The following is a 15,318-nucleotide window of genomic DNA, read 5'->3' as shown; positions in this document are numbered from 1 at the left end:
ATAGCCATTATCACTATCTAATTCCAGAATATTTTTATCCTTCACAAAATAAACCTTATGCCAATTAGCAGTCATTTCCCATTTCCTCCTCCACCCTGCCCCTGGCAACCACTAATCTACTTTCTGTTTTTATGGATTTACCTATTATAAACATTGTGTATAAGTGGAATCATAAACGATGTGGCCTTTTGTGCCTGTGTCACAGAATGTCTCCAAAGTTCACCCATATTGTAGCATGTCTCAGTACTTCATTTCTTTTTATGATTGAATGATACTGCATTGTTTCGATAGACCACATTTGGTTTATCCATTCATCAGTTGATGCTCACTGGGGTTGTTCCCTCTTATTAGCTACTATGAGTAATGCTGCTACGAGCATTGGATATGAGTTTTTGCGTGGACAGTTCTCTTGGGCATATACCTAGAATGGAACTGCTGGATCATAGCGTAACCCTATATTCAGTTTTTAGAGGACCTGACACATGGTTTTCAGTGCCTAAGCTTTTGGAACTCTTCTGTTCTTTCTTGAATGAAACCATCTGTTTCCTGTCAAAGGATAACTTAGAGATGTTCAGTTGGTTATTTTCAGTGAATATTTTCTTGCATATGAGGGAATTAATAAATGGAGTGAAGAAACATGGCAAAAACAACATCTATCATAACATAATTTTATTATAGAATTTTATATATCTGTACTGTGTATCTGTACTGGATCTGAGCTCTATTTTTTTAACCTGTATTCATTGTTTTTATTTAGGTTAAAGTCACGTAACATAAAATTAATTATTTTAAAGTGTACAGTTCAGTGGCAGAGTATGTTTAAAATGTTGTCCAACCATCATTTCTATCTATTTCCAAATATTTTCATCAATGCCAAAAGGAAGCTATATACTCACTGAGGAATCACTCTCGCTTGTTCCTTTCTCCAAGATTTCTTTTGGATTGTAGATTTTTGCATACCAGCATGTCAGTTCTGTAATTGATTTGAACTCTCTGAGGGCAGGAACTAGGTTCTGCTTGTCTTTTTCTTTCCTGAAGATCTCAGGCACTGAAAACATGTTTACTAGCTCAGATTGATAAGGCATGGTTCCTGTCCTCAGGAGATTGTTATTTCATGTAAGAGACCAAGAGGGAAATGAACAACAACAAAAAAAGCTGGAGAGGAATCCAGAGGAGAGGGTGAGTCTTGCCGCCAGGGGAGCTAGGAGGTAGAAGACCCTTTTAGGTGGGGGAAGGCCATCCCAGCTCTGGTAGGGGTACCACGGCAGGAACGTGGAGGATGCATTTTGCAAGACACGAGTGGCTACAAGGTTGGAGCAGAGGATAGATGAGGTAGAAAAAGAGGTGATCAGGGACCAGGAGGTCTTGGGGCCAGACACGGAGGGCTTGATCAGTGCAAAAGAGGCAACAGAGGTGCAATAGGTGTGGTTGATCATTCTTTACGTGCAGACAGGCCTATGGGAGGGGGTGATACAGGAGAACACCCAGCAGACAGGCCTTCCTTTAGAGCCACATGGCAAGTTTTGCTTGGAAGGACTTTGGCACAGCCTTGAAGATACTTTAGTGAAATCGCCGGGTCCATATCAAAGAATAACTTGGAGACATTCATTTGCTATTTCACGCACGTTATCATATGCAAGGAAGTCAGTTGGGAGACAGAGTTAAATAAAGGCAAAAACAAAATTGAGAGGAGAAAGGGAGAGGAAAACCCAGCAATCTGGGGAATGTGTTTTACACATTTTGGGGAAGCAGATTAGCTGGCAGCTAGTAAGGAAGGTATTCTGATAATTTTATCATGAACTAGGTAGGTCAACTTGGCATGTTGGAGAAGTCCCTTCCAGTCACTTGTGGATGCTTCGGAAGACTTGAAGGGTTTAGCTGTGGGCACAAGTGACAAACTGTATACAGTTGACCAGTCTTTGCATTGGAACTTTGGCTATAGTTAACCAAGCTACCCTCCTGTTATTCGACTTCTAAACCTGAATGTTTATAGCGATCTGAATTTGCCTGAACATTTTGTTCCTCCATTATCCCATAATCATCCTTGTTCCTGAGGAAGTAGGGGAAGTATCACTTGCTCTGGCCCAGCTGTGGGACCTTGGCCAGGTCACTTTATTGCTGTCTGGCCTCAGCCTCCTCACCTGTAGAATGAATGGGCCTGGGACTGAGCTGGGTGCATTTGCTTGCACCACTGGGGCATAGCGTAACGAGTGTGAGCTTTGGAAGTCAATGGGCTTGGTTCTAAATCTTGACTCTGTCATTTATAGCAGTGTGGCCTGGAACAAGGCTCTTAATTTCTTGGAGCCTCATCTTTATTTTTCATCTCTGAAATGAGACTGAATTACCTGCCTTGCTGTGTTCAGTTCTGCCAGGCATATGAACCATTGAAAAACAGAAGCTGCTGCTCTATTACTACCCTCTCTGCTAACGGTTAAAGTATTTTGAGCAGCAGTTGGATGAAGAGCCCACTCCTTTTCATTTGGAAGGCTCTGATTCTGGTAACCTCAGGGGTATGCCTGCTTCCTCCGCTGTGCCCACCCTTCCCTGGGCAGAGGTCCTGGCCCTGCTTCTAGATCTGTCCCGCTGGCCGTGCATTTTAATGGTTTCAGCTGGCAGAGCAAGGCCCTGATCTTGTTTCCTGGATGGTTTGTTCCTTCCATTTTTACTTCACCTGCACGGGAGCGGGGAGGCCCCGGGGCCTCTGCTTGCGAATTCCCCAGTGTGCTTTTAGGATGCAAATGCGCTTGCTGGTCGTCAGCTGGCCAATGGCCACAGATCTGTTTTGAAAGCCCTGGCTCTGAGATCTGCCTGGGAATGGAGCCCAGATGCAGAAACTCTGATGTTTTCCCGCCTACTCCAGACCCCAGGGGATCTCCAGCACAGACTTATTCACCATTTAAGAGCTTCCTTTATACTATGTGTGGTCTATCATGGTGCTGCCAGCCCCAGAGCTCACTGTTTCTGGATGCTGGTCCACTGAAAGCACACTGGATACATTGAGAGATTCAGGGGCTCACTGATGTTTTCATTCACAGCGTCTTTATCTCACACTTTTTGCTGTGTACTAGATACATGGTTGAGGCTGTATGACACTCTCTGTTCCCAACTTGTTTTGGAATTGTGTGCAGGGGATAAAAGCAGTTCCTAGTACATTTCTTATTCAGAGTTTGGTGTACATTTTGTCAAAGGAACAGTATTATGCTTGGTAAGTAAGAACCCAGACTAGCTCCCTAAACAAGTGCCTCTCACACTTTAATGCACACATGAATGAGCTGGGGAGCTGGTTAAAATGTGGATTCTGATTCAAAAGGTCTGGGGTGGGCATGAGAGTCCATATTTTTAATAAATTCCAGGGGATACTGTGCTGTGGGTCTATAGACCACACTCCAAGTAATAAAGTTCTAAACCAGCATTTCTCAATCTTGGCTACATTAATATCTCCTGGAGGAGCTTTTAAAAACTATTAATACCAGTGCTATGGGTCCCTGTATCCTACCCCAGACCCAGTTAGAGCAGAATCTGGGTCTTCATTAAAACTTGCGCACAAGCCTTTGTAGCAGCATTAGTCATAATAGCCAAAAAGTGGAAATAATCCAATGTCCATCAACTGATGAATGGATAAACAAAACATGGTATATCCATACAATGGTATATTATTCAGCCATAAAAAGGAATGAAGAACTGATACTACAGCATGGCTGAGCCTTGGAAACAGTATGCCAAGTGAAAGAAACCATTTACAAAGCACCATATATTGCATGAGTCCATTGAAATAAAATATCTAAAATGGCAAATGTATACAGATGGAAAGCAGATTAGCGGTTGCTTTGGCTGGGAGTAGGTGAGATGAGGAGGGTAATCAGGGAGTGACTGCCAATACCCATTGTGGTGACAGGGGGTTTCTTTTGGAGGTGATGAAAATGTTTTAGTATTAGATAGTGGTGATTGATTTTTGTAATCTCTTTTTTCAACTTCATGAATTATACTAAAACCCACCAAAGTATAAAATCTAAAAGGGTGAAAATTAAGGTATGTAAATTGTATCTCGACGAAGCTGTTATTTTGAGAAATCGGAATCTGGAACGAGGCACCTAGGTATTGGCAGTGCTAAAAGTTTCCCAGTTGTTGCTAACGTGCCGTCGAGGGGTTAAAACATTGCTTTAGTTCAGTGACTCTCCCATCAGGTCCCTGAACCAGCATCATCACTCCCAGAAATTGTTGGAAATGCAGATTCTTGGGCTCTTCCCCAAATCTACGGAATCAGAGAGATGTGTTTTAAAAAGCCTTCCAGGTGATTTGTTGCTCACTAAAGTTTGAGAGCCAGTACGACTAGAGCATGATTTTTTTAAATACTGAAATCAGACAGACTTGGATTTATAGCCTGGTTCCAGCAGCTTCTATCATGGAACCATGTAAAGTGATGAAACCTCTCTGTGCCTTATTTTCCTTATGTGAAAATGCGGATTCCTTCCTTCTAGCAGAGAGCCATGAGGATAAAGGAATTGTTTATTAAAGGTGCTTTGGGGGGGGGTATTGCCCATATTAAAGGCTCAGTAGTAAATGCTGTTATTGTTATGGTTACTCCAGGAGCTCTAAATTATGACATCAATGGGAAATTGTGTTGTTAATTCTAGAGGTGGCCTCTTGGAGCACCACCCAATGTCCGCCCAGTACCTATCCTGACCTTCATCCAGGCCCCTGGAATAGCAGGTTTCAGAGGAGAAATTGCAGGCTGGGGAGAGGGGAGATGTGCTCCTGCAGAGATGAACTGGATTTCTTTGTGAGGTCAGATGTTTGAGCACAGTCATACTTATTATGTTGGGACTTTGATGGGGAGCTGGAGATTGAAATGGGAGAGGGCAGTTGGAAAGGAAGGCAGAAGGCCATAGGAGAGCGAATTGCGGTTCCAATGAGGCTGTGAATTCATTGCTTTCTGTGGGAAGAATACTCTTCCCTGGGCTTGCTGTGGATGGGAGAGTCTGGTAAACAGAGTGCTTGGAACATTTTGGCTAGAGTTAGAGCTTTGATTTGCTTTCAGAGTGTTTAACATGGTTTTCTGGAACCACCATAGTTTAGAGGATTGGCTTTGGTAGCTTCATAGTGAGAAGGTGATGAAGGGGTTTGAGACTGATGTTAGGGAGGGAGGAAGGTGGGAAGGAAGGAGGGAGGAAAGCTATTATATAATGAGCGGGTATGATGCTAGGAGCTTTCAAATCATTTACTCTTGTGTAACCCTCCTGAGAGTACCATGAAATATTATAACACCCTCCCCCTTTAATAATATGTAGAGAAACCGAGGCTCAGCAAAGCCACACGGCATGACCAAGGGCACAGAACCAGATGTGAGTAGGAATCTGGACCACTGTTCTTTCAGGTGAAATGTCACCTCTTGGGTCATCCTAGGAGAATTTGGAGGCACAGAGGTTCTCAAATGTAAGTGGACTTCTTGGAATCCCCTTAGGGTGCTTGGTTAAAGTCAAGCCCCTCTTCAGACCCACTGAATCAGAATCTCTCATGATAAAGCCTGAGAATCTGTGTTTTTTATACCTATTCCAGGTGTCTGATGCCCAGCCAGGTTTGGGAACTGGTACTCCGGATTCATGTACTTTAACGCGGCCACCATTCTCTCTCCTCTGTCCATTGCCCTCCCGCCTACAGCCTTGTTTCCCAATTCCCAGTGTGTGGGTGTCATTTGAGCTCTCAGAATAAACTCCCTGTTAACGTTCCATTAAAAATCTCAACTGAAACGCTCTGGGAGTTCACCTGGATATGTGAGAGGGCAGGGGATTCGTGGGAATGCGCTCGTGCAACTGTCTCTGAGCAAATCAGATCATCTGCAGCTACTCCTCCAGGGGAACCCGCTGCCAGAGAGAAGTGCAGTCTTTTCTCTCCGCTCATCCTGAGCAGACAGCTACTGGCCTTCTTTGTGAGATGTATCTTTTGACCTGCTTCTTTTGAGTCACTTTGAGGGTTTTTGGGAAGGAGTGCTGAGACTGAGACTTCCCTCTAAGAGGCCAGTCTGGGTTGGAGCGGATGGATGATAGTGGCTTCCTCCTGGGGCCTGGAAGGGCCAGAGCTGAGGCCAGACTAGTGAAAAAGAGCCACCGCCTCTGCCCTGCACGCCCTGAGTGGCCAGGAAGTTGACTCACGCCTGTGCTGGCTTCACTGGCTTCACGTGTCGCTTCTGTAGAATGGGCAAAGTGTTGAGTTCGAATTTTAAAAACTCAATTAAGAAACTCAGTCTTTTTTTTTTTTGGCTGACCACTGTGTCACAAGGATCTTTAGGAACCTGGAATAAAACAAAACAAAACAAAAACAATAAAAAACTCGAAGCTTCTTTAAAGCTTTCTCTTCTCCCTACCTCTGAGGACTTGAGAGCAACCATGCCAAAAAGATGGAGAGAGGGCAGAGGTGATCGTCCTTTTCTCTTCTCAGGCTTCAGTAGATAAAGAGTCAGGCCCACAGCTCTGTAGGGCCGGTGGGGAGTTTTAGGGGGTGCAGATGGGCCCAGAGCAGGCATGTCCTCATAGGAGGAGGAGGAGGGCACGGCTGGGACCACCTCAAGGCAGCTTGCTGGGGGTTTCTAGCCTCGTGAGTGGGTGTGGTCTGGAAGGAAGCTCCAGCCAGCACACTGGCTCTCATGTGCCCCTGTGTGTCCTTAGAGGTACCGCACTGTTTTCTCTGGGCCCTGCCCTGACAGGATGCCCCTGCCAAGGCCTGTGCCCTCCCCTGCCCATCTCACTCTCCCTGATTAATATTTGTGGCCAGTGCCCTTCTGTGTCATCTTGGGCTGTTTACACAGGTGGGTGGGAAGGGGCTTCTTTGCAGAAGATTGTTCCTATGGCTTTCAGTTGTTCTGTCGATAAAGACCAAGATCCTTAACAAGGGCCGCTTAAGGTCCGGTCCTGGGAAGTTGGATTCTCGCTCTCTGTCCAAGTTTCCCTTGTTCTACTTTGTACATCTGCACATTCACTTTTCTTTATTAGGAAAAGAAAAAAAAATGTGTGTGTGTAGTAATAATAACATCGGAAAATGCACATTGAGTCTTTTTAAAATGTGTTTTGTTTATTTTTTTTAAATTTCAGTACGTTTTGGGGTATAAGTGGATTTTGATTACATGGATGAATTATATTGTGGTGAATTCTGAGATTTTGGAGCACCTGTCGATTAGTGTACATTGCACCTAATGTGTAGTTTTTATCCCTGGCCCCTACTACCCTACCCCTTCTGAGGCTATAAAGTCCCTTATATCACTCTATATGCCTTTGCGTATGCATAGCCTAGCTCCCACTTAGAAGTGAGAACATAGAATTTTTGGTTTTCCATTCCTGAGTTGCTTCACTTAGAATAATTGAGTCTTTTTAGTTCTCCAGATGTTTAGGCTGATGGCTTTTGTGCCCGCTGGCCCTCTGCTGGGTATATCCACCACTGCTTATCACTGGGCCCTGGTTAACACCTTCCAGCCCCTGGATCTCAGCTCAGATGTCCCTTCCTCAGGGCACCTTCTCTGGCCCCCAGGCTAGATCAGCCACGTGTCTTTCCTGTACTTACCTTGCTGTGTGGAGCAGGGTTGGCACTCAGTTAATAATTGCTGAGTGAATAAAGGAAGCTTCAAGAGGCTCAACGGTGGGGATCACTGCACTGAAACTTCCCTGGCTCTGTACATGTTTTTGCTCAGGATGCTACAGATCGTATTGATTTTGTCTGTGTGTGTTTAAGATTTTGTGACTATCAATATTTTAAATGATGCTGAACTCTCTGAGGCCTGTTCTTTCTAACTTGTTGGATTTAATTGTACAAGGCTTAACGTGAGTGTTGTAGAGCCATCCTCAGCTGTCACAGTAATTTACTGCCCTGTGTGCAGCCTCCCGGCAGCCCAGGCTCTAGACTGCTTTTCAGAGTGTTGTTGTTTTGTTCTTATTTACGAGTCGGGCTCAGAGGTGCTGAATCAGTTCTTGGCTGGGCAACTTCTGCCTCGTGTATCTTAGTCATCTATCACTGTGGGTTCTTTTAAAGGGCACTGGGTCATGGTGACACAGAAGCCAGTGACCATTCCCATGGGGATGCGGGACCCTTGTTCCCTCACTTGGGCAATGCACAATGAGTTCTTCGTGGCATAGTCAGTGACCTCCGTTGCCAGGAAGCTGTTTGCTGCTGCACCGTGGATAGAAGAATAGGCAGCAAAGTGCCCTAATAACCATGAACTTACTGATGCCATGTCACTAAATTCCCTGTTCTCCATCTCTTCAGATAGCAAGTGGGGGACAATTCCTTCTGATCATCAGTGCCCAGTCCTTTTTGCAGGTTGTGACCCACTAATGAATTATGAAACCCAGTATGTGGGTCTTGAATTTAAAAAGAATGAAAGGAAATAGCATAGAAAATATTAGAATCCTATACACTTAGTGAAAGTAACTATTCTTTTGTGAAGCTTTTCTTTTAGTCTGTGTGTGCACATGGTTAATTACATTTCTTTCTTGCAGCAAAAATACCCCATCACCACACCTCTCTAGTATGTTGTAAGTGGACTTTCCAATGTCCTTACCACCTATACTTTGCTTTTTCTTAAAGGTATGCAAAATCCAGTCAGATCAAGACTGTATCAAGCAGCAAGATATTTTTTAAAGGAAGTAGATTTCGATATAGGTGGGTACCAATGGTTCCATTTCAGTGATGGGGTAGGGATGGGGCAGCCACGTAAATTTCAAAATTTTGCTTGCAAGTAAGTGGCCTTTGGCTTTTGCCTGTGTTTGAGTCTTCCATTTTCACTCCATTGCTCTTATGCTCACAGGGCACCCTCAAACTCTACTGTAATTTCTCCCCTCATGATTGCTATAGCTGGGCCAGACCCCTGCGAAGTTAACAGAAAGACACTTGTGCATACCTCTCCCATTCTTTCTGAGTATGTATACATACACATGTGTTTCTGTCTTTTGCAGTGGGAAAGTTGCCAAAGAGGTGGTGGAGGCAAGTTCCAAGATCCAGAGGGAGCCTCCTGAGGTGCACAGGTGAGTGGATGATCATTGCAGGTTCCAAGTGGCTTTAAAAGCTGACTTTTCCAAATTCCCTATAACATCCCTTTGCATAGTGACATACGGCATTAAAGAAGGACATTCTCACTTCCTTAGACATCGCACTCAGACAGATTTGGCTGGGCCATGGCATGAGCACAGCTGGGCTCCACTTTGAGTTATGTGCTCTCTGGGGAGTCATTGATTAGGTCTGGAGTGTCACCTGAACAAGCAGGATGCTGGGCCATCGCCTGGCCAAACTCTGTCATCTCATCCTCTTAGAAGTTCTCTGTTCCTACCTGCATTCATCGTATTTGACTGGTTCCTATTGGCCTGAATCCAGGCTTACCTTTCATGGGACTGTTACTCTCTAGAGCCATGCAGGGGAAGAAGGACTTAGTCATTGTTGGCTCAAGAGTACACATCTCCATTAAGGTGACGATATGCAGTCATTCTTAAGAATTAAATATTTTCTTGCCATGTTGCACTTCCCACTACCACAATTTACACAAATCATTGTCCATCCTAAACCTCAAATATGCTGCATATCTAAAGCTGAACATTCTCATCATGATGCCTCCCACTTTTTAAGGAAAGATCACTATGAGCTAAATTATTTAGGAAAGTCCCCCATACAGTGGTTTGCACCTGCCCTTTCTTCCCCATCTTTGAAACCCAGAGGTATTTCCTTTATGCTTGGGTTTTCCCAGTTTCCTCCATTTCCAGGGTGACTAAGTGAGCTGGGTGCCTCTCCACCCTGTCTCTTGGGGTTGTTGGGCAGGAGGAGGCTGTGGCCCCACAGAAGTGTGGCTAAGTCAGCCTGGAGAAGCATCCAGATGTTACTTCTCTCCCACACTGGGGAGCAGAAGTGCAGTTGACACGATATCCCATGTAGACATGTACAGAAGAAAATTTGTTTCTGCTTTGGGGTGACCTGGTGAGAAGGTGTAATGTGAAAGTCTGCAAAACCAGGCTATTGCACTGTAAGAAGCAGAAGACTACAGGATTAGAGAAGCTGGAGCACCTTGGCTGCAGGCACGTCTGTGCAGATCCTGAGAGTCTTGCAGCCTACCCACCAATGAGAAAAATCTTTATGGTTCCCTCCTCTTCCCCGAGTTGTAGTTATTCAATGCAGCAGAAATGAAGAGGAAATGCTAAAATATATCATTTCATTCCTTTCAGAATCTTTGAACTGGAAATGACCTCAGGGATTGCCTGGTTTGATGCTTCTGTTTTGTAGACAAAGAAACTTGAGTCTCAGACAGGTTAAGTCTTTTATCCAAGGTCCTGACTTTCTTTGATGGCAGACCTAAGCCTAGAACCCCAGTGTCCTGCTTCTGTGTTCTCAGCTCTTTTCTCTGTAGCACCCTGAGAGCACCTGGCATTTTCTTAGAAGCTGGTAGTGGAGGCAGAACTACCCCCAAGTGGCTCAGCATGAATTTTATTCTTTCAGGTTGAAGCTCAAATATTTGATCTTAAATACTTGATGCTGAGGGAGTTCGCCTGGTAGCACAAAACAGGAAACTTTGTTTTTACAATATACTTTCAGAAAAACATATTCCAAAAGATAAGGCTTTTTGAGTCTCAAAGTTACCATCTTTGGATGGTTAATGAGGTCAATAAATAATTTTTTAAATACTTCTCTTGTAAATTTTGGTTTGAATAATTTATGGAAACCAAGGCTTTCTAGCTCAGGGTTTCTCAAATTGTAACTTGCACAGGGAGCACCTTGGGATTCTGTTAAAATCAGATTCTGATTCAAGAAGCCTGGAGTGATGCTTGAGAGTCTGCATTTCTAACATGTTTTCAGATGATGGCCATGCAGCTGGTCCATGGGCCACACTTTGAGTAGCCAGGCTCTTGGTATCAGGTGGTGGAAGGGTGAATGGAGCAGGCTTGCTGGAGTGAAGCACTTTTCTTGGAGTGGACTGAAACCCAGAGTGCGAGGAAAGTGGATACACACTGAGGCATCCACCAAATCATAGTTTCCCTTTTCTGGAATCTTCTAAAATCTCCCAACAAGGACCTAGGGGCCCTTGAGACCTGCTTTGCATGCTCTTTCTCTTCCATCTCCTCCTGGGCATATGAAAGACTGTTGAGTTCACATCCTTAGGATGCCTCTGTGGTTCTTTGCAGCATCTCGCAAATCTCTGACAACACCAGGAAGAATTTGATTAATGTAATGCTACAAAGCAATCTCTGGGAAGAAAGGACCATGTCTATCTTGGTCATCTCCATGTCCCCCAGCACCTAACACAGTGCTTGACACATAGTAGAGGTCAATATATAGCTGTTGAATGAATACATGAACTAGGAGTATGGGATGACAGCAGCACCTGTCATTTTCTTTGATATGAGATCTGTCCAAGGTGCTGCCCCGGGGACCTCAACCTCCCCAGAGACAGCACTGTGGTCAGAGCCATAGTGATGTGTGAAACCTTCATGCAGGCAACTCCTCCTTCCATCCCAGTAGCTGGTTGTGTGGTAGGAAGTTGTTGCTCTGGGAAAATTGTTTGGTTTTCCAATTATTTTGGCTTCTTTGAAGTTGCTGTCAAAAGTGAGAATGTAGTAATAAGCTCTCCTTCCCTTGTGGTGGGTGTTCAGAGGTGATAGTCTAGAATGGTGGTGATAAGGCTTTAATTAGCGAATTTTCTTCACATTCTGAGATTCTACTCTTCAAATAATGCCAAGTTCACAGACTCCTACGTCTGCTGAGGTGTGTGTGTTTATGTGGAGAAACAGAAGCAGACTGAGAACACTTTCTTGGAATTTTTCTTTTTCTTCAAAAAGAGGAGCAGAAGCTAACTCTGATGTTATCTTGCTGATCGTCATTGATGAAAACCCTCTGAACTGACCACTGGGTGACAATCATCTGCTCATTCCAGAGGCCCATTGAGGCAGAGGGCTGTAGCTTGGTGAGCCCAGGGCTGGTTGTGTGAGCCACCTGGGCATAGCAGCCACCACAGCAGACACTCTGAGGCAGCATTTGTACCTGACACAAGCACCTGTGTAGGGGTCACGAGTGGGCTCTGATCTTAGCTGTGTTGTTTGTCAGCTGTATGGCCTTGGGTAAATCACTTCTCAGATCATCAGCTTGCTCATCTATAAAATGAGATTTACAATATCACTCTGCCCAACTTCTAGGCTCTGTTATGAGTATTAAAATAAAGTGCTTTAAAAATTCTAAAGTGCCATAGAAATATGAGGTGGTGATAATATTACTACCATCTCTCATCCAAAAATGAAAAACTGGAATATGACAGATACATTCACATTAAAATCCCTCCAGGTGGAGTTTTTAGAGGCTGGCACTACTTCTTTTAATTTCAAGGAGGGATATAGGAACTCCAGGAGTCTCACTTTAGTCACAATTTTATGCTACCATTTTTGAGTCTTGACTCTGCCCGTATAAGCAATTTTTAGTTGAGTTACATAATGTCAGTTTCCTCACCTGTAAATATGGTATTTTTCTTGCCCATCTTACAAGCACAAAGAGAAAAACAAATGGGATAAAGTATATTCAAACCACATTTGCCAGTATTAGAATATAATTGTAGTTCCCAAAGGAAACCTTTCTACTTCAACAGAGTTCTTAATGACAACTTCATTTGGAGACCATTCTATGCTGGGAGTACATGCATGAGTGGGCTGCAAAGTGGGCCAGACATTTTTGCAGAGTCATCTGATAGATGGATTCTGAGATTGGAGAAACATGGTACGTATCCTAGCCTGGCCTAGGGGGACCTCAGGCATCAACACAGTTACCTCAGGAGTTCAGGTGGAAGGGCAGAGTGGAAGCCGACTGGGACATCTCCACATACTTAAGAAAGTGCCTGACACGGTGGGACCTCATGTAGCCAGAAACAGGAGGACAGTAGGGGTAGCAAGCAGAATCTCCTTTGGGACATTGCAGGCCAAATCACACAGAAAGGCAGTGTGGAGCACAGCAAAAGCCTTGGACCAGGAATCGGATTATCTGCCTTTGAGCTTTGAGTCCTAAGTTTGCCCATATAAGCGTCTTTAGTTACATTACCTAAGCTCTCTGACTCTCAGTTTTCTCATCTGCAAATATGATATTTACCATGCCTGTCTTATAGGCAAGACACACTGAGAGAAAAAGATGAGGTAATATTTATACAAACCACTTTGCAAATGAAAAGAAGACAGCCACTCAAATTTGGATATTATATTTGTCATTAGTTTAATTGTGCTGGTGGGCTTTTGCTTTAAATGAAGCCATGGTCAGTTGGCACTTTTAAAAAGGTTTAGAGAGAGAATTAAGTAAGAAGTTGTGATCTTTAGTTTCAAGGAGTTGGTAGATTCATTAGTCCAGTTGGGTTGCTATAACAAAATACCATAGACCGGGTGGCTTATAGGCCACAGAAATTTATTTATTACAGTTTTAGAGGCTGGGAAGTCCAAGATCAAGACATCAGCAGATTCAGCATGTGGCAAACGCCTGCTTCCTTATAGATGGTGCCTTCTTGCTGTGTCCTCCCATGGCAGAAGGGGCAAACAAGCTCTCTCAGGCCTCTTTTATAAGGATACTAATTCTATTAATGTGATCATGACCTAATCACCTTCTAAAGGCCCCGCCTCTTAATACCGTTACATTGGAGATTAGGTTTCAACAAATGAATTTTAAGGGAACACAGACATTCAGGCCATCACCACAGGGAAAGGTGGGAGACTTGGCACGTTGTTTTTTAATTTTACTGACTCTTTCCCCCAGGCTGTCAACATGTCTGACACTGGGCTTGGAGCCCTGGATTTTTTTTTGTGCTCCAGGGAAATCTCTAGTTGTATCCACCTTTGAGTTTATCTGAGTCTTACACATATCAGGGAAGAAATGTTCTTCTCTGAGTCATATTATTGGAGAGTCCCGGGGTTGTAATCCACTGCAGGAGTCACCTGGTCTAATACAAGGCATGCCCTGTGTGCCCCTGTCCCTGGCTGTAGGCCTCTGCTACAACAGAGCAACAGGAGCCCGTGAATGTAGGGGCCAAGCTGGCACCCTCTTAGCCATCCAATGCCAATGCAGGCTCATACCTGGGATATCAGCCTGGTGAACCCAGGCTGTCTTAGAGCTATGCAATTGTCTGGACAGTTCAATGTTGTGGGGTGGGGGCAGAAAGATGCTTGGTATCTCCAGCTGAAGAATGTTGGAAGGAGGTCTGATGGGGAGCAAAATAAGCTCATAAAGGCTCACTGAGGGTGCATCGTTGTAGCGTAAGCAGTGATTCCTGGGGATAGGAACAGCAGCCAGCCCAGCTGGCATGGACGGTCAGAGGTGGAGTAGAGCAATTCAGAATTGCATGTGCAAGAATGGATGGATGGGCTTTTCAGAGGTCAGAAAGCTACACAGTCCACACGGGAATGACAGTATGTTGTACTTTGCAGAGCTAGAATCATAGTCATGAGTGGCCATGGCCAGAATAAATCCCAGGAGAGCTCAAAAGCTGAGAACCCTTCACAATAGAAGAAGAAACTGCACATGGCAAATTTTAATCCCTCCCTTCCTCCCTCCCTCCCTTCCTTCCTTCTGTAAAGATTTCTCTATCTACGATTCTTTCCCTGTAAAAAGCACTGTGCTCACCTGAATATGCTGCAGGCCTCGCCTCCCTTGGGAGGTCACTCCTGGCTCTCTCTTCACTCACACAGGAGTAGGTGCCCCTCCTTCGTGCTCCCGTGGGACCCTGGCCATCAGTCACCTTCATGAGAGGCATGGTGTTCCAGCTGTGACTATAGCACATTAAGGAGTCATGAGGCTGGGCATGGTGGCTCATGCCCGTAATCCCAGCACTTTGGGAGGCTAAGGTGGGCGATCGCCTTAAGTTAGGAGTCCGAGACCAGCCTGGCCAACATGGTGAAACCCTGTCTCTACTAAAAATACAAAAATTAGTTGGGCATGGTGGTGGGTGCCTGTAATCTCAGCTACTTGGGAGACTGAGGCAGGAGAATCGCTTGAACCCGGGAGGCGGAGGTTGTAGTGAGCTGAGATCGTGCCATTGCACTCCAGCCTGGGTGACAGAGTGAGACTTTGTCTCAAAAAAAAAAAAAAAAAAAAAAAGGTTGGAGGTAGTTATGAAATAAAGTAGTGATCAAGACCAGGACTTAAAATGAAGTAGAATTTTTAATAATAGTGGATTATACATAGATATGTAACTATTGTTCCAAAAACATTAATTTCAGTTGTGCTTCTTCCTACATGTGTTTGGGTACAGGGAGATTATATAAAATGTGTCTCTTGGGGCTGGGTGCGGTGGCTCGTGCCTGTAATCCCAGCACTTTGGGAGGCTGAGACGGG

The 15,318-nt window shown here is 44.5% G+C and overlaps 1 protein-coding gene across 4 annotated transcripts in view; it reads left to right on the top strand.

The window, feature by feature from the left end:
- FRMD3 (FERM domain containing 3) overlaps window positions 1–15,318 on the top strand; it is a 293,594-nt gene that overhangs the window by 238,725 nt on the left and 39,551 nt on the right. For all 4 annotated transcript variants that reach the window (XM_025359403.1, XM_025359405.1, XM_025359402.1 and 1 more), the window contains 2 exons: window positions 8,572–8,646; window positions 8,940–9,008. In XM_025359403.1, the coding sequence (XP_025215188.1) occupies window positions 8,572–8,646; window positions 8,940–9,008 (144 nt within the window). The remainder of the gene's footprint in view (window positions 1–8,571; window positions 8,647–8,939; window positions 9,009–15,318) is intronic.

This window comes from Theropithecus gelada, chromosome 15 (genome assembly GCF_003255815.1).
Source record: "Theropithecus gelada isolate Dixy chromosome 15, Tgel_1.0, whole genome shotgun sequence".
Taxonomy (NCBI): domain Eukaryota; kingdom Metazoa; phylum Chordata; class Mammalia; order Primates; family Cercopithecidae; genus Theropithecus; species Theropithecus gelada.
This window is presented reverse-complemented; position numbering and strand designations above follow the sequence as displayed.